Source organism: Stegostoma tigrinum, chromosome 1 (genome assembly GCF_030684315.1).
Source record: "Stegostoma tigrinum isolate sSteTig4 chromosome 1, sSteTig4.hap1, whole genome shotgun sequence".
Lineage (NCBI taxonomy): Eukaryota > Metazoa > Chordata > Chondrichthyes > Orectolobiformes > Stegostomatidae > Stegostoma > Stegostoma tigrinum.
The window spans coordinates 142,187,040-142,205,420 of record NC_081354.1 but is presented as its reverse complement, the minus strand read 5'-3'; the positions used below and the strand labels follow the sequence as shown (position 1 = coordinate 142,205,420).

The following is an 18,381-nucleotide window of genomic DNA, read 5'->3' as shown; positions in this document are numbered from 1 at the left end:
GTGATTTAGATTTTATTGTCACGTATTCAAGTACAAAAGTGCATGAAAACACACAGCAAATTAGCACACAGCATATTATCATCATGAATTTTGAGTACTTTATGGTTTCTTCAGAATATTCCAGGCAATGGAAGCACTGTTAAGCACAGCCAGTCGTGCTGTACCATATTTCATTTGCTAGCTAAGCTATGATAATGTACAAATTTTTTACATATGCATGAGTTTCTCATTGGAGTCACACACTATGTCATCAAAAGGTAGTCCTTGTCACCCAGTGGCCAACTTTGGCTGGTTCTGGTAGCTCAAATGCAGTTGGCACAATGGACTTAGTTTATCAAAGACATCATAACTGTTGTGAATTGGGCACTGATTGACTGATATACAAGGTATGATCAGATCCCAGATGAATGCGGAGGGAATGGAATCCTGTTTGGTTGTGGTAATGTTTGGTACTTGCAAAGCAACTGAAATGCAGTAACTAGCACCCAGCACATGGGGAAAGCCAGTAACCTTCACAAAGCCGCATGCTTGCTCTGTCTGTTTCTACCTAACAATTATCTATAACCAGCTCTCAGAATACACAGCAATCAATACAAAATGTTATCTCTGCTTTCTCTCCACAGTCGCTGCTAGACTTGCTGAGTTTTTTCAGCAATTTGTTTTTGTTTCAGCCTTAAAGGACTCAGGTACACATTTTCATGCACTTAGGGAATATATCCTTACCCTGCTCCAAAGTTGCAGTTGTGGCTAAAACAGGGGAAAGATTTCAGTGAGGACCTCCTTGGTGATCTTAACTGAGGTTCAGTTAGAAATGTTTCTCCTTAAAAATTTCAGAAAGACATGTCCTCTTATTGAGGCCCTTTAGGAACACAGGACTAGGCATAGGCCATTTAATTACATTATAAATGATCTTCTACCTCAATGTCACTTTCCCACACTATTGTCATATTCTTTGAAATCATTTGTTGCCAGAAACCATTACCTTCTGTTTTGAACATGCTCAATAACAGATTCCCCACTTCTCTGAAATAAAGATTCAACACTTCGAGAAGGTAGAAATTCCTCGATGTCTCTGTTTTAAGTGGTTTATCCCTTATCCTGAGATTATGTCCCTAATTTTAAAGTCACCAGCCAGAATAACATTTCATCTACATTCACCTTGTCATACCAATTTTTAAAATTTCAATGACGTTATTTCTCATTCTTCACAAATCTAGGTTGAGACTCAAAAGACAATCCCACCATCCCAGGAATTAATATGGTAAACCTTTGTTTAACTCCCTCAGTGGCAAGTATATCCTTCCTTAGGAAATGACACCAAAATTGTACATAATATTCCAGGTGTGATCTCACCAAGACTTTATATAACTGCAGCATGGCATATCTACTTCTGTACTCAAATCTCTTTGGAAAAGAATGCTTACATGTTGTTTGTATTCCTAATTGGTTGCAACATCTGTATTGTAGCTTTCAGTGACCATGAAGAAGGGCTCCCTGATCCCTTTAGACATCTGTATTTGCCAACCTTTCACCATTTAAGATATATTATCCCATTTTTTTTGTTGCTATCAAAGTGAATAATTCCACACTAAATCTTTTTAAATTCCTACTACGTTCTAGTTGTTTCACTTAGCCTGTCCCAAGTCCCCTTTAAGCTTTCTTGCTTCTTCCTCGTAAGTTATCAAACCAGGTAGGAATGTATAATCTGCAAAATTGAAAGTATTACAGTTGATTCCCATTTCCAAATCATACAGATCATGAACAGTTGTGGACCTAGCAATGACCCTGGCGTCACTCATTAGTAATAGCTTGCCATCCTGAGAATTTTCAGTTCATTCCTACTTTGCTTTTAGACTGTTGTCCAATTTTAAAACCATACTGGTATATTCCACCCAATCCATGTACTCAAAATCTTATTTTCGATGCTCCTGTGAGGATCTTTATCAAAAGCCTTCTAAAAATCCAACTATACCATATCTGCCGGTTTTCCTTTGTGTTAAAAGTAACATCCTCAGAAAAGCTCCCACACATTTGTCAAACACCATCTTTCTTTCATAAACCCATGGTGACTCTGCTCAATCTTTTCCAAATGTCCAACTACCACATGCTTTACAATAGATTTTAACATTTCCCCATTGGCCAGATTTTTAAACTCTTGCTTAACTTATCTATAACTGCCTGCAATTTCTTTATGTCTTCAAAATGTACTTTCCTACCTATATTTGTGTTATTTGCAAATTTAACAACCATGTCTTCACTCCCCTCATTTAAGTCATGATGTAAATTGTAAGAAGTTACTATCCCACATCATGAGCTTTGCTCTCATTTCACAATAATACTTGACACGGCACATTATCAAACAAGTTTTTTAAAAATCAAATATGCTCATTTTCACCTCTCTGTTTTAATTTGAATCACAGGTCAATATTTTATTGCATATAGTTTGAAAATCAAACTACTAACTATACTTGCTGTTACAAGCATGTTGCTATTCTATTTCAAACCAGCTAATAAATCTTTAATTCTTTTACTACATTTTAAGATTACACCAAAGGTTAAAAAAACTGTTTTAAATACATGGAATTGCTTTTTTTTTTGCAAAGTCCGGAGAAACTGAAAGCAGTAGAAGTATGGTTGTGTTACTGAGCTAGTTTACCAGATTTACTGGTAGATATTTACTGGATGCAAAATTGAACTCTGAGTTGGGCGGAAAACTCTCCTTTGGTTATGTATACATAGCAAAAAGCTGGTTAAAGTTATTAAATGCCAATCACCAGACCATCAATGCAGGAATTCTTCAGGGCAGTATCCCACACTCAAACATCTTCAGCTACTCCCTCATTGATATTCCCTCCCATATCAATTTTGAACTGAAAATGCTTTAGACAATTGTTGTGTTCAGTTCCCTCCATAGCTGAGATACTCAAATAGTTTATGTCCACATATAAAGATTTGATCAACATTCATACTTGGGCTTAGTATGTGTGTGGCATGAATATTACTTGCCACTTATAAGTAATACAATACTTAAGAACAGAGAGTCTAACCATTTCCCCTGACATTCAAATGGTATTACCCACAGCTGAATTGCCACCATCAACATCCTGAAGAGAGATATCACTGGCCTGAAACTTAACCGGACCAGCCACATTAATAATGGAAATACAAGATCTGGTCAGGGGATAGAAATTCTGCAGTTAAACTCACCTCCTGACTCCTTAAAGCCTGACTACCATCTATGAGGTACTAGTCAGGAATGTGATGGAATATTTTCCACATGCATGGCTGATTGCAACTTCAACAATATTAAAGAAGTTCAACACTATCCAGGATAAAGCCATATGCTCATCAAGTGGCCAAACACTATCTTAACATTCATATCTTTCAGCACGGGCACACTGGCTACGGTGTGTACGACAACAGCTTACCAAGGGTTCTTCAGCAGCAACACCCAAATCTTCAACTTCTACAACCTAGAAAGATCAGAATTTCAGACATGTGGGAGCACCGCTGCCTGAAATATTTGCTCCTTGTCATGCAATGATCTGATATGGAAATAGTGTCTTTTTGTTGTTACTAAATCAAGATTCTGGAACACCCTCCCAAAAAGTACTATGAAGTATCTTAAGCACATAAAATTCAACAGTATTAATTAATGGACAGTAAATGCTGAATCCACATCCTGTAAATAGGTGCAAGAAATCTTCACCAGCTGCACTGATATTCAAGTTGCACTCTGTGATAATCAAACACGTAACACTCTATATTTTCATATTTTCTTAGGGTGTCAGTTGACCTAGTGAAATTGATTGCGGTCCTCGAGGGTCAATCATGCTGCATGGTATTTGAGTTATATACAGTTGGTAGGTAGGTGTTGCAAATCCACTCTGAAGAAAATTATTGGGCTATTTGGATTTCTATGGTACTCCAGCAGCTATCACAGTTCCTGGTACTAACACCCAAATTTCCCTACTTGTCACGGCAGGATTTAAGTGCTCAGCTAATACTGTAATCACTACATAACTACTTCAGAAAACACAACTGAAGTTGAAATTTCATCTTCCTAAAAATGGTTGATATAAATTTCAACTGGCAACTTACCTCGATGAGTCAACCCAAAAGGGTGATGTTGCTGTGTTGACACGTTCATTTTTGGTAAGTAATAGAAGGGGAGAAGTAGCCACATCTTTTTTCAAAAGTGGAGTGCCTATATAAAAGAAATTGTATTTAATTGAGCACAGCATAGATAAGATTCAATTAACCAGTGCCTTTCGTGAAGTCCTGAAATAAAATAGTTCATAGAAGCCCTGCAGTGTGGAAACAGGCCCTTCAGCCCAACAAGTCACAGTGACCCTCAAGATCATCTGACCCAGACCCATTACCCTATAAACCCACTTTAATCAAAACATCCCTGAACACTACAGGCAATTTAGCATGGCCAATCCAGCTAACCTGCACATCTTTGGACTGTGGGAGGGAACCAGAGCACCTGGAGAAAACCCACACAGACACGGGGAGAATGTGCAAACTCCACACAGATTGTAATGTTTTGTTATTTGCTTTGAAAAATCTGTACATTAAAATATTTGGTCTAATTACCAAGTATTTTTGAGAGGTGTAATTAAAGAGGCAAAGTATTAACTTTGGCTGAAGTCGTAACTGAAATTCATGTTCCTAGTGCGCTTAGACAAATACCCTAACAAATGTGTCAGCCTAACTAATACAATGAAATGGCCCCTCAATCCGGCCCAGTCAATCAACGTGATCATGGCTGATTTTCAACTTTGAATATATCAAATCATGACGTATCCCTCTTTGAAAATATCCATCTTTTCCAAATGATGTTCAGTAATTAAAATCGTTCAATAATACATACTAAGTTCTTGTACATCTCTGTGAATTATCTGCAATCTTGCTCCTCTGATTCTTTCTCTATGTCTCCCTAACAAAATGATGGTAACTCTTTGCTTCTAAACTCTAAGGCAGGTGGACTTTTTTTTAAACAACACTAGAATGTCTTTCTTAAATAGCAGTAAAACCCAACTTCTCTTTTTTCCTTTCCTATTATGCCTAAATATTTAGTATTCTTAAATAGTTAGCACCCAGCCCTTAATATTTTTAAGACACCTTTCAATTAGTACTACAAGATTACATTTCCACATGCTACTTATTCTTCTCTATCCATGGGGATCACCAAGATGGTTATTTTGCTTGTCAGTACTTGCTGCGATTCAATCTCTCTTCTGCCGGTACTTTTCACTTCCTTGCAGGAGGCACAGTGTGACCAGTTTGTAACTTATAGTCTCTGATGTATTGATTAAATCAACAACTTATAGCCACTGGTAAGAGAAGATAACTGGCTTTCTTCGGCTTTCAGGTTTTTCTACTACAAACAGACACTTCAGTTCCATTTCCTGTGGCCCAAAGGCTTCTGGCAAGATCATTCCCACCCACAAGATGTTCAGCTATCCAGGAGCCAACCACATAAATGTTGGCCGTTGTCATCAACAACTGATCACCACTCTACAAAGCAATGAGCTAATTATTGCTAATAAATTTCATTTTGTGCACAAATCCTAGTGTCATGCTTATGCAACTAACCATCTCCACTGCATGAGCAGCAGCAATTTAGACACCACTTACAATGAGTTTCAGAAACACTGCTTTTTGAAAAGTGCACAAATCTTCCACAATCCTTGGTTTTTAAAGGTAATCCCTTTACCATTTCAGCCCACAACAAAAAATATAGAGAAATAAAAATATGTGGTCTTTACAAAATCAAGTGAAAGGGAGGGAAAACTTAAAACAATTACCAGATATTGTTCCCCTCTAATTGACATTCTGTTGAATCGTCTTGATTAGTACAGGACAAGACATTTTAACAAAAATGCCATTTTCAGCAATGGGCAATAAAATTTTAACCCTGATGCATTGATAAATGGGAATCATTAAGGGTTGGCAAAAATAAAGTTTGTATTAGAGCTATTTTCCTTTTTTTAAAAACTTTGGCATAGATTACAAGAACTAAGAAGCATATTTCTTCATTCTCTCATGGAACAAGGGAGGTGCTAGCTGCCCAGTATTAAATTACCATCTCTTGCTGCCTTCTTGAACCACTGCAGTGCACTTGCTGTAGAGTAAACCCACAATGTCATCAGAGGGAGAGTTGCAAGATTTTGACTGAGCAACGCTGAAGGAGCGGCAATGTATTTTGAATTGTGGCTGGAGATAGGCTTGGAGGGAAATATGTAGGTGATGGTGTTCCTATGTATCTGCTGCCTTTGTCCTTCTAGATTGAAGTGGGTTCGGAAGGTGCTATCCAAAGATCTTTGGCAAATTTCTGCAGTGCATCTTGTACATAGGACATACTGCTCCTACTGTGCTTCAGAAGTGAAAAGAATGGATGCTTGTGAATGTGCTGCCAATTTAAGCAGGCTGCTTTGTCCTGGGTGGTTTCAAGCTTCTGGAGTGTTGTTGGAGCTGCACCCGATTTACAAAAGGCAGAATTCCATCACACTTCTGACTTGTGCCTTGTAGATGATGAATAGGCTTTGGGGAATTAGGAAGTGAGTTATCTACCATAGTAGTCCCTAGCTTAACATGTTTTTGGAACCACTGTGTTTATGTGATGAGTCCAATTGAGTTTCTGGTCAAAGGTAACCCCAAGGATGTTGATAGTGGAGATTCAGTGAAGGTAACATCATTGACTGTCAAGGGATGGTGATTCGATTGTCTCTTATTGGAGATAGTCATTGTTTACCATTTGTACAGTGCTAATGTTACTTGCCACTTGTCAGGCCAAGCCTCAATATTGTCCAGGTCTTGTTCCATTTGAACTAACTGCTTCAGTATATCTGGAGTTGCAAATGGTGTTGAACATTGTGTAATAATCAGCAAACATCCCCATTTCTCACCTTACAATGGTGGGAATGTCATTGTTGAAACTTAAAATAGTTGTGCTTGAGACACAACCCTGAGGAACTCTTGCAGAGACATCCTTGAGCTGAGCTGACTGACCTCCATCACCACAACATCTTCCTATGTGCCAGGTATGATTTTAACCAGCAGAGAATTTATCCCTGATACCCACTGATTCCAGGTTTGCAAAGGCCCCTTGATGCCACACTCAGTCATGTGCAGTATTGCTGTCAAGGACTGTCTCTCTTAACTCAGTTCTGAAGTTCAGCTCTTTTATCCATGTTTCAGCCAAGGCTGTAATGAAGTCAGGAACTGAATGGTCCTGGCAAAACCCAAAGTAGATGTGACTGAGCAGGTTACTTCTGAGCAGATGCTGCTTGACAGCACTGACGACAACACCTTCCATCACTTTACTGATGATCAAGAATAGACTAATAGGCCAGTTTGGATTTGTCCTGTTTTGTGTGTACAGGATGTACCTGGGCAATTTTTCACATTTTTGGGTAGATGCCAGTGTCGTAACTGTATTAGAACAATTTAGCTAAGGGAACAGCAGGTTTTGGAGCACAAATTCTCAGTGCTACTGTCGGAATGTTGTCAGGTCCCACAGTCTTGGCAGTATCCAGTGATTCCAACCATTCCCCGATATCATGTGGAGTGAATTGGATTGGCTGAAAGCAGGTATCTTGATCTTGGAGACCACTGTAGAAGACCAATATGAATCAGCCACATGGCACTCTGGCTAAAGATTGCTGTGAATGCTTCGGCCTTACTTTTACACTGATATGTTGGGATCTTCCATCATTGAGGACAGGGATATTTGTGGAACATCCTCCTCCAGTGAGTTGTTTACTTGTACACCACCATTCAGGTCTGGATGCGGCAGGACTGCAGATCTTAGGTCTGGTCTACAGATTGTGGGATCACTTAGGTTTGTCTGTCACTTGCTATTTGCGCTGTTTGACATACAAGTAGTCCTGTTTGGTAGCCTCACCAGGTTGACACCTCATTTTCAAGAATGCCTGGTGCTGCTCCTGGCATGCCCTTCTGCACTGTCCTCTGAAACAGGGTTAATCCCTTGGCTTGATGGTTATGGTTGAGTGGGCAATATGCTGGGGCATGAGATTGCAAATTGTGCAGTACAATTTTGCTGCTGTTATCATCTTATGGATGCCCAGTCTTGAATTGCTAGATTTGTGTAAAGTCAGTTCCATTTAACATTGTGATAGTGCCATACAACACAATGGATGGCACTCTCAATGTGAGGGGAGGACTTTGTCTCCGCAAGGGTTGTGCAATGGTCAGCCTTAACTAATATTGTCATGGACAACATAATTGTACAAGCCACTGGTTAGGCTACCATGCAAGGACCGTTTACAATTCTGGTGAACAAATTACAGGAAGGAAGCGATCATACTGGAAAAGGCACAGACAAGATTGACAGAATTGGAAAGATTAAGCTATGAGGAAAAATTGCAAAGCCTGAGCATGCTTAATTTGGAAAAGAGGAGGCAGCAGGAAGATGTAATGCAAAGAGGTCCTTCTGCAGCTGTACAGGGCCCTGGTGAGACCGCCCCTGGAGTACTGTGTGCAGGTGTGGTCTCCAAATTTGAGGAAGGACATTCTTGCTATTGAGGGAGTGCAGCGTAGGATCACAAGGTCAATTCCCGGAATGGCGGGACGATCATATGTTGAAAGACTGGAGCGACTGGGCTTGTATACTCTGGAGTTTAGAAGGATGAGAGGGGATCTGACTGAGACGTATAAGATTATTAAGGGATTGGACACTCTGGAGGCAGGAAGCATGTTTCCGCTCATGGGTGAGTCCAGGACCAGAGGACACAGTTTAAAAAAAAGGGGTAGGCTATTTAGAACAGAGTTAAAGAAAAACTTCTTCACCCAGAGAGTGGTGGATATATGGAATGCTCTGGCCCAGAAGGCAGTGGAGGCCAACTCTCTGGATGCTTTCAAGAAAGAGATAGACAGAGCTCTTAAAGATAGTGGCATCAAGGGTTATGGGGATAAGGCAGGAAAAGGATACTGATTGTGGATGATCAGCCATGATCATAATGAATGGTGGTGCTGGCTCGAAGGGCTGAATGGCCTACTCCAGCACCTATTGTCTATTGTAATAGAACGAAAAAAAAATGGAGAGTCCAGTTAGAATTGATAGGAAGGACCTGCTTCCTTTCGGAGAGATTTCATAACTGGGTAATTATATTCAAGTTAATTTTTACAAGGATTAGAGGGGAGCTGTGGAGAGAAAATTCCACCTAGAAAGTAATGAGGGCCAGGAACTCAGTGGCTGAAAAGCAAATCCCAATTGTAATTACTGCTACTTGTACTTGAATTGCCATAACTAACTAGACTATGACCAAGATCTGGGAACTGTATTTCAGCTAAATAGCCCTTTTCCAAAAAAAAGCATCCAAAGGAGCTTCACGGGAGTGTTATCAAAATTAGAATACGAATGACACAAGATGATAGTAATAGAACTGACAGAACAGTCAGTTTTTTAAGGAGCATGTTAGAGAGAGATATGTGGTGAGGCAAAGAGGCTTCTGGCAGATATTCTACAGCATACTAATTACAAGTGATTAAAATTAGGCACGCACAAGAAGCTGGAATTCAAATAGTGCCATCATCTCAAAGTTCATTTTAAAAAATGGACTGAATGGCTTCTTTCATGTTCTAAATTTCTATAATTGTGACACAAGGGTGATGAACAACAACTGGTATAGAATAGCATACAGTATGCAAAGTTTTAGATGAGCTGAATTTTACAGAATGAATGGCAGAAAGCCAACTAGAGCATTGGGATAACTAAATGGAGAAATGATTAACGTTGAAAGGGTCAGCAGTATGTGATCTGATGTAGGGATGGAGATGGGTCATGTGACAGAGCTGAAAGTAGTCTGGCCTATATACATAGAACATAACAGCACAGTACAGGCCCTTCGGCCCTCGATGTTCTGCCGACCTGTCATACCGATCTCAAGCCCATCTAACCTACACTATTCCATGTATGTCCATATGCTTGTCCAATGACGACTTAAATGTACCGAAAGTTGGCGAATCTACTACCGTTGCAGGCAAAGCGTTCCATTCCCTTACTACTCTCTGAGTAAAGAAATTACCTCTGACATCTGTCCTATATCTTTCACCCCTCAATTAAAAGCTATGCCCCCTCGTGCTCGCCGTCACCATCCTAGGAAAAAGGCTCTCCCTATCCACCCTATCTAACCCTCTGATTATTTTATATGTTTCAATTAAGTCACCTCTCAACCTCCTTCTCTCTAATGAAAACAGCCTCAAGTCCCTCAGTCTTTCCTCGTAAGACCTTCCCTCCATATCAGGCAACATCCTAGTAAATCTCCTCTGCACCCTTTCCAAAGCTTCCACATCCTTCTTATAATGTGGTGACCAGAACTGTACGCAATACTCCAAGTGCGGCCGCACCAGAGTTTTGTACAGCTTCACCATAACCTCTTGGTTCCGGAACTCGATCCCTCTATTAAGAAAAGCTAAAACACTGTATACCTTCTTAACAGCCCTTCAACCTGGGTGGCAACTTTCAGGATCTGTGTACATGGACACCGAGATCTCTTTGCTCATCTACACTACTAAGAATCTTACCATTAGCCCTGTACTTTGCCTTCTGGTTACTCCTACCAAAGTGCATCACCTCACACTTGTCTGCATTAAACTCCATTTGCCACCTCTCAGCCCAGCTCTGCAGCTTATCAATGTCTCTCTGCAACCTACAGCATCCTTCCTCACTATCCACAACTCCACCGACCTTAATGTCGTCTGCAAATTTACTAACTCATCCTTCTACGCCCTCATCCAGCTCATTTATAAAAATGACAAACAGCAGTGGACCCAACACCAACCCTTGCGGTACACCACTAGTAACTGGTCTCCAGGATGAACATTTCCCATCAACTACCACCCTCTGTCTTCTTTCAGCAAGCCAATTTCTGATCCAAACTGCTATATCTCCCATAATTCCATTCCTCCGCATTTTGTACAATAGCCTATTGTGGGGAACCTTATCGAACGCCTTGCTGAAATCCATATACACCACATCAACCGTTTTACTCTCATCTACCTGTTTGGTCACTTTCTCAAAGAACTCAATAAGGTTTGTGAGGCACAACCTTCCCTTCACAAAACCGTGCTGACTATCCCTAATCAATTTATTCTTTTCTAGATGATGATAAATCCTATCCCTTATAACCTTTTCCAACACTTTACCAACAACTGAGGTAGGGCTCACTGGTCTATAATTACCAGGGTTGTCTCTACTCCCTTTCTTGAACAGGGGAACCACATTTGCTATCCTCCAGTCGTCTGGCACTATTCCTGTAGACAATGATGAGTTAAAGTTCAATGCCAAAGGCTCGGCAATCTCCTCCCTGGCTTCCCAGAGGATCCAAGGATAAATCCCATCCGGCCCAGGGGACTTATCTATCTTCACCCTCTGTAGGATTTCTAATACCTCTTCCTTGTGAACCTCAATCCCACCTAGTCTAGTAGCCTGTATCTCAGTATTCTCCTCGACAACATTGTCGTTTTCTAGAGTCAATATTGTTGAAAAATATTCATTTAGCGCTTCCCCTATCTCACCTGACTCCACACACAACTTACCACTACTATCCTTGATTGGGCCTAATCTTACTTTTGTCATTCTTTTATTCCTTAAATACCTATAGAAAGCCTTAGGGTTTACCCTGATCCTATCCACCAACAACTTCTCATGTCTCCTCCTGGCTCTTCTGAGCTCTCTCTTTAGGTCTTTCCTGGCTACCTCGTAGCCCTCAAGTGCCCTAATGGAGCCTTCACATCTCATCCTAACATAAGCCTTCTTCTTCCTCTTGACCAGAGATTCCACTTCCTTCGTAAACCACGGCTCCCGCACTCTACAGCTTCCTCCCTGCCTGACAGGTACATACTTATCTAGGACACACAGGAGCTTTTCCTTGAATAAGCTCCACATTTCTAGTGTGCCTATCCCCTGCAGTTTCCTTCCCCATCCTTTGCTCCCTAAATCTTGCCTAATCTCATAATAATTGTCTTTCCCCCAGTTATAACTCTTGCCCAGTGGTATACACCTATCCCTTTCCATCACTAAAGTAAACATAACACAATTGTGATCGCTGTCACCAAAGTGCTCACCTACTTCCAAATCTAACACCTGGCAGGGCTCATTACCCAGTACCAAATCTAATGTGGCTTCGCCCCGTGTTGGCCTATCTACATACTGTGTCAGGAAGCCCTCCTGCTATCCTTTCCTCGACATCTCTGGAACTATTTGGAGGCCTACAGAAAACTCCCAACAGGGTGACTTCTCCTTTCCTGTTTCTAACCTCAGCCCATACTACTTCAGTTGACGAGTCCCCAAACATCCTTTCTGCAACTATAATACTGTCCTTGACCAGCAATGCCACACCTCCACCCCTTTTACCATCTTCTCTGTTCTTACTGAAATGTCTAAATCCCAGAACCTGCAACAACCATTCCTGTCCCTGCTCTGTCCATGTCTCTGAAATGGCCACAACATCGAAGTACCAGGTACTAACCCATGCTGCAAGTTCACCCACCTTATTCCAGACGCTCCTGGCATTGAAGTAGACACACTTCAAACCAACTTCTTGCTTGCCAGTGCCATCTTGCTTCCCTGAAACTTTATTTCAGACCTCCCTACTCTCAACCTTTTCTATAGTCGAACTACAATTTTGGTGCCCATTCCCCTGCTGAATTAGTTTAAACCCACCCGAATAGCCTTAGCAAATTTCCCCCCCAGGATATCGGTACCCCACGGTACAAAATGTCGGTACGATACGACGGAAGACATGAGTTTGGAAGCACAGCTGACTATGACTCTGAATCTGTGTACTGTCAGGTTCAAGTTGGAGACATGACAAAGTTACAAATCAGTAGCGCTTTTGCAATCAGTGTTGAGCAAAGTGAAGCTCAACATTAGTTAACCAGGCTGTCTGATAGCAGAAAGGAAGTAAATGGACCACTGGTACAATCACCAAGCACATGCATTTTTATATGCTGCTTGTTTAGGGCCATTATGGCAATAAGGGAGGGAAAGAAACATGATTAAAGATACTTAAGAAAAGGAATTTAGAGAAATATGCTGACAAACATATGAATTAGGAACAGTGCACCATTTAGCCTCTCGTGCCTTCTCTACCATTGACAAGATCATGATTGATCTGATTGGGCCTTAACTCCAAATTGAATTAACTCCTTATATCCTTTAACTTCAATCTCAATCAGCAATTCATGCATATGAAAAGATGAGTAAAAACTGGAGGCAATATTAAAGGCTTTCCTTGAAAGAATGTCACTAACAGGAAAAAATATTCTGCAATGTGCCTTTATGCAGCATTTATCACATCTTTCAGACATTGCAAAAAGTTTCATAACTAGCAAATTCCCTTGAAGGTATAGACATTGTTCCTTTGTGCATGAATATATCAATGGCATTTGTGCACAAACAACTTGACCAACAGATCATGTTTTGGTTGTGTTAGTTGAGCAATAAGTATTGGTTAGCATATGAGGAAAACTCACATACCAATCTTCTTAAGGTAAAATGGGATCTGTAGTGATTGTAAAAGGTCAGCGAGGGGACCTCATAAAATAAGTTCCCTGATTGGACAAGATTAACTGTCCCAATCAGGGAGCATTGGCTGACAGATATAAAAAAAGTGTCAGAGATTCTGTACATTCTGACAGCAGGCTCCGAGGAAGTTGGATCAGTGTCAAGGACATCCTATATGGAAATAAAGGGTGACTTGTTGACAGGAAACCGGCCTTTCTGGAGTTATTTCAGGATCGTTTACAACCGCCTGAACAATCAGGAAAGTCTCAGTTTAACTTTTCATCTCAATAATAGTATCTCCAACAGTATACCAGTTCTTCAGAAACTCTAAGTGTCAACCCAGATTGTGTGTTTGACTTTTAAAGTTAAGGTTTAATCCAGACACTTCAGATTCAAGACGCAAAAGAGCTACCATTAGGCTAGGGTGGCATTTCTGGAACACGAACTAAATATGAAGAGACTTACTGTCACTCAAAACATATCTTTTGAGTGTGCAGGAAGCATGATCAATGTTTTAATTATTCAGAGTCATAATTATATGTAAACAGTCTACTTTCCATGGAATTGTTTACACAAAAAGGAACACAAATTCAAAACTGATGTCTCACAGGAGATTTGAGATGACAAACCCGCCACCCCCCAAAAACTAATGTAAATGGAGAAAGAACCACCTAGCAAAAACATCGGATTCAAGTCAAATTTAAATTTCATTCTCTCTCTTCCCCTATAACTGAAAAGAGATCCATAAGATACTAAGTTACACTTCCAATAATGGAATGGGGCTGGGTTTTTTTAAATTGAGGAGCAGCAATTGGGAGTTGATGAACGGAAAATGAGATAGCCAAACTTAAAATTCTGCATCCTCACACCTGTGTTATTCAATACTTAACGGAAGAACAGTATCTTTTCCGGACCTAGGCCTTGTTCTGAAATGTGTTTTTAAATGTAAATTTCAAAGACTTCATTCGAATTTGTATTTTTCAAAATTATGATTCTCAACACACATAGCAGAGGGACATACATATTGAATGTTTTGTGCAAGTACTAAAGTAATTACCTGTTTCATTAGTTTGAGCATGAGGAGGGTACAAAGGACCTGTACCCCTAAAGGCATTCAATTCTGGATCAAAAGGTTCTATCATTCTGTTTCCAGTGATTAATTTTTCCCATGGTTCTGTCATCGATCCTTTGATGTTTCTTTCCTGATGTTGCAAATTACCATGTGAAAGATCATCCTCTGTCCTCAAGTACCTGCAAAAAGAGTAATCACTTCTTAGCCTCATATCTCCAAGTTTAAATCGAGAAAAAGTATTTGCATTTCAAAAAGCACCTATTATGCCTTCAAGGTGTCCAAAGCACTTAAACAAAAATTTTGGAATATAGTAATGTGAAAAACCTGAACTAATTTTTGTGTGTTTCACAAATTACACTCAACAAAATAACCAGCAAATCCAGTTTCAGAGAAATTAGTTCAGCAACAAGTATCAGTCAAGGATTGGGAGAACTTCTATGGTCATTGAATAGTGTCACGGAATAATTTCTGTCTGTCTGTGAAGACAAACAAGGCCGAGGTTTAACATCTCTCCCAAAGTACGGTAACTGTGTAGTATGCTGCAATCTTAACACTGCAACAACAATTTAGCACCTTTAATGTTAGAAAACATCCAAAGGCACCTCACAGGAGTGTTATCAAAATTAAAATACGAATGACACAAGATGATATTCAGATAAGTGATACATGAGTCAGTTTTTAAGGAGCATCTTAGAGAGCGATATATGGTGAGGCAAAGAGATTTATGTCAGATATTCCACAGCATACTAATTACAATTGACTAAAATTAGGCACGCACAAGAGGCTAGAATTCAAGCAGTGCCATCATCTCAAAGGCTTATGTGGCTGAAAAGGTGAGCATTACAGGAAGGATTAAGATCTCTAAGAACTGGACAAAAAAAGAGAACTTTAAAATTTGAGGTGTTGCTGGATCATGAAAAATTGGATGGTGAAGAAAAGCTGTATATGATCAGCATGTAGAAACTGATATTATTTGGGAGCATTGCTGATGGGCAGGCATTGGTGAAAACTGAAGGTGGGGTCCAAGAGTAGATCCTTGGAGGGCAGGGCGGGCAGTAGCGAGAAGCCATTACAAGTCATTCGCAGGCCGTGACTGAACAGACAAGAATGGAACCAGGCAACAGAAGCTCCAATCATCATCAGAGGACAGACATGCTTAGCCATGCTAAAGGCTGCAGGCAGGGTGGGAAGGTTGAGGAAAGACAGTCATAGGGAATGCCATTTGTGATTTCAGTAAGGACAGTTTCAATAATAACAATTGGGACCCAATAGGTAAAATTCAAACAGAGAATTAGACAAAAGTTATGCATTGATTTGGAAGCAGATAACACATGTAAGGTCTGATCTCATTACCTTCAACTCCACTTTCTTGCCATTTCCCAATAACTCTATTTCCTTCCTGATTAAAAATCTATCTTAGCGTTGAATATGCTCAGTGGGCCAGCATGAACTGCCCTCTGTGATTAACAACCCTCAAAAGAAATGCCTCCTCATTTCTGCCTTAAATGTGCAACTTCTTATTCTGAGATGGTTTCCCGCTGTGGGAAAGTCTAGAAACAGAGGACACAATCTTTCCAGACCCATCCTGTCAGTTGTCTAAGAATCCTGTGTTTCAATAAGGTTGCCCCTCATTCTTCTAGATTTCAATGAGTACAGCCCAATCTACTCAACGTCTCCTCATAAGAGGGTCCCTCCACGCCTGGTATCAGCACAGTGAACCTTCTCTGGTCTGTATCCAATAACCATATATCTTTCCTTCAATAGGCCCATAAATGCTCACAGAATTTGAGCTGTGGTCTAACTAGTGCCTTGTATAGTTTTGAAAACCTTCCTAACTTTTATACTCCATTTCATTCGAAATAAAAGCCCCAAACATTGCATTCGCCTTCCATATTACCTGCTGAACTTGTATGCTAATTTGTGTGATTAAGGAGTCCCAAATGCCTCTGGTCTGTAGCTTGCTGCAGTCTTCCTCTAAGTAATATACAGATCTTCTTTTCTTCCTGGCAAAGTGCATAACCTCACATTTCACATATTAAATTCCATTAGCCAAATATTTGCCCATCACTTAATCTGCACTCTGCGTCATTCTCACCACTCGCCTGCCCACATATTTTTGCATCATCAGCAAATTTAGCAAAGCTACATTCACCTTCTTCATCCAATTAAATAAATTATGGGCCCAACACTGATCCCAATGGCACACCACTAGTAACAGGTCACAAAAACAGAACTTGCTGGAGAAACTCAACAGGTCTGGCAGCATTTGTGCAGAGAAAGCAGAATCAACATTTTGTATCTCATGACCTTTCTTCAAATCTCAAATGTTCAAGATTGATCGTGTTATGTATTTCAAAATGTGCTTATACAGCCTTTATAACAGACTAACATTTTACCAAAAACAGTGGAATGCTTGGTACTTAGACATAGAACATAGAACATAGAACAGTACAGCACAGAACAGGCCCTTCAGCCCACAATGTTGTGCCGACCATTGATCCTCATGTATGCACCCTCAAATTTCTGTGACCATATACATGTCCAGCAGTCTCTTAAATGACCCCAATGACCTTGCTTCCACAACTGCTGCTGGCAACGCATTCCATGCTCCCACAACTCTCTGCGTAAAGAACCTGCCTCTGACATCCCCTCTATACTTTCCTCCAAACAGCTTAAAACTATGACCCCTCGTGCTAGCCATTTCTGCCCTGGGAAATAGTCTCTGGCTATCAACTCTATCTATGCCTCTCATTATCTTGTATACCTCAATTAGGCAGGAAATTTCACAACTTTTTAAAAATTAGTTGGATGAGCAATTGAAACATCATAACATTCAACACTGTGGGTGTTGTACAGCAGGATTAGTGTAGATTAAGTGTGTTTATTATCGGTGCAGAGTTGATGGGTCGAACAGCTCTTTTCTGTTCTATTATTCCATGAGCAGACATGAAAAATGCTGGCCCCAAGTTAGCTTTGTTTTTTGACTCCTCCTTTAAACGAAAACGTTTCAATGGCTGTTTTCCAATTCTCTGAGATTTTTCCAGAGGCTCAGGTGCTTTTGAAGATCACTACTAGCATATCTATTATCTCTGAAGCTACTTCAACATCCTAGAAGACATCCCATCAGGTCCAGGAGGCATATCAGTCTTTCGTCCCACAGTTTCCCAAGCACTTTTTCTCTCATGGAGGGCTAGTGTATTTATTTCCTCTCCTTCTTTTCATCTTTGCCTATGTTTGGGATGCTAGTGTCTTCTACTGTAAAGGCTGATGCAAAGTATTTATTCAATTCATCTGCTGTTTCCTGGTTCCACACTGTTATTTACCTTGCCTCATCCTCCACGGGGACCATGTTTACTTTGGCTTCTGTTCTTCTTTTCATATAATTTAAAGAAGCTGCATAATTGCAATTTGAATAATTTCCCCCTTCTTTCAAGGAATGTGAGCCTCGCTAACAAGAGCATAATTTGTTGCAAATCCCTAACTGCCCTTGAAAAGGTGCTGCAGCATAGTCTTGAACTGTGTAAGTCTATCTGGTGTACATGTAACCACAGTGTTATTAGTAAGGTTGTTCCAGTTCCAAAACAATGAGTTTTGATAAATAGCAGGTTAAAGGTAGATGTGTTATCTTAGCTTTGTCATTACCACTTTGACCATTGCTGTTCTACTTATCTCAGCTCTGCCCTCACAACCTAATTCTCATTCTATTTCATCAATTTTCACACTAATAGGTTCTCATTTCATAGTTTTTAGTTAGTATGAAAGTTTTCACTTG

The 18,381-nt window shown here is 40.2% G+C and overlaps 1 protein-coding gene across 4 annotated transcripts in view; it reads right to left on the bottom strand.

The window, feature by feature from the left end:
* The window catches only part of kiaa1328 (KIAA1328 ortholog), a 170,349-nt gene that overhangs the window by 35,091 nt on the left and 116,877 nt on the right, over positions 1-18,381 (bottom strand). For 3 of the 4 annotated variants that reach the window (XM_048532132.2, XM_059649178.1, XM_048532152.2), the window contains 2 exons: positions 14,595-14,788; positions 4,102-4,207 (listed from right to left, as the gene is read on the bottom strand). In XM_048532132.2, coding sequence (XP_048388089.1) covers positions 4,102-4,207; positions 14,595-14,788 — 300 coding nt within the window. Of the gene's footprint in view, positions 1-3,428; positions 3,474-4,101; positions 4,208-14,594; positions 14,789-18,381 lie in introns of all 4 variants that reach the window. The other variant, XM_048532160.2, reaches the window with a different exon arrangement.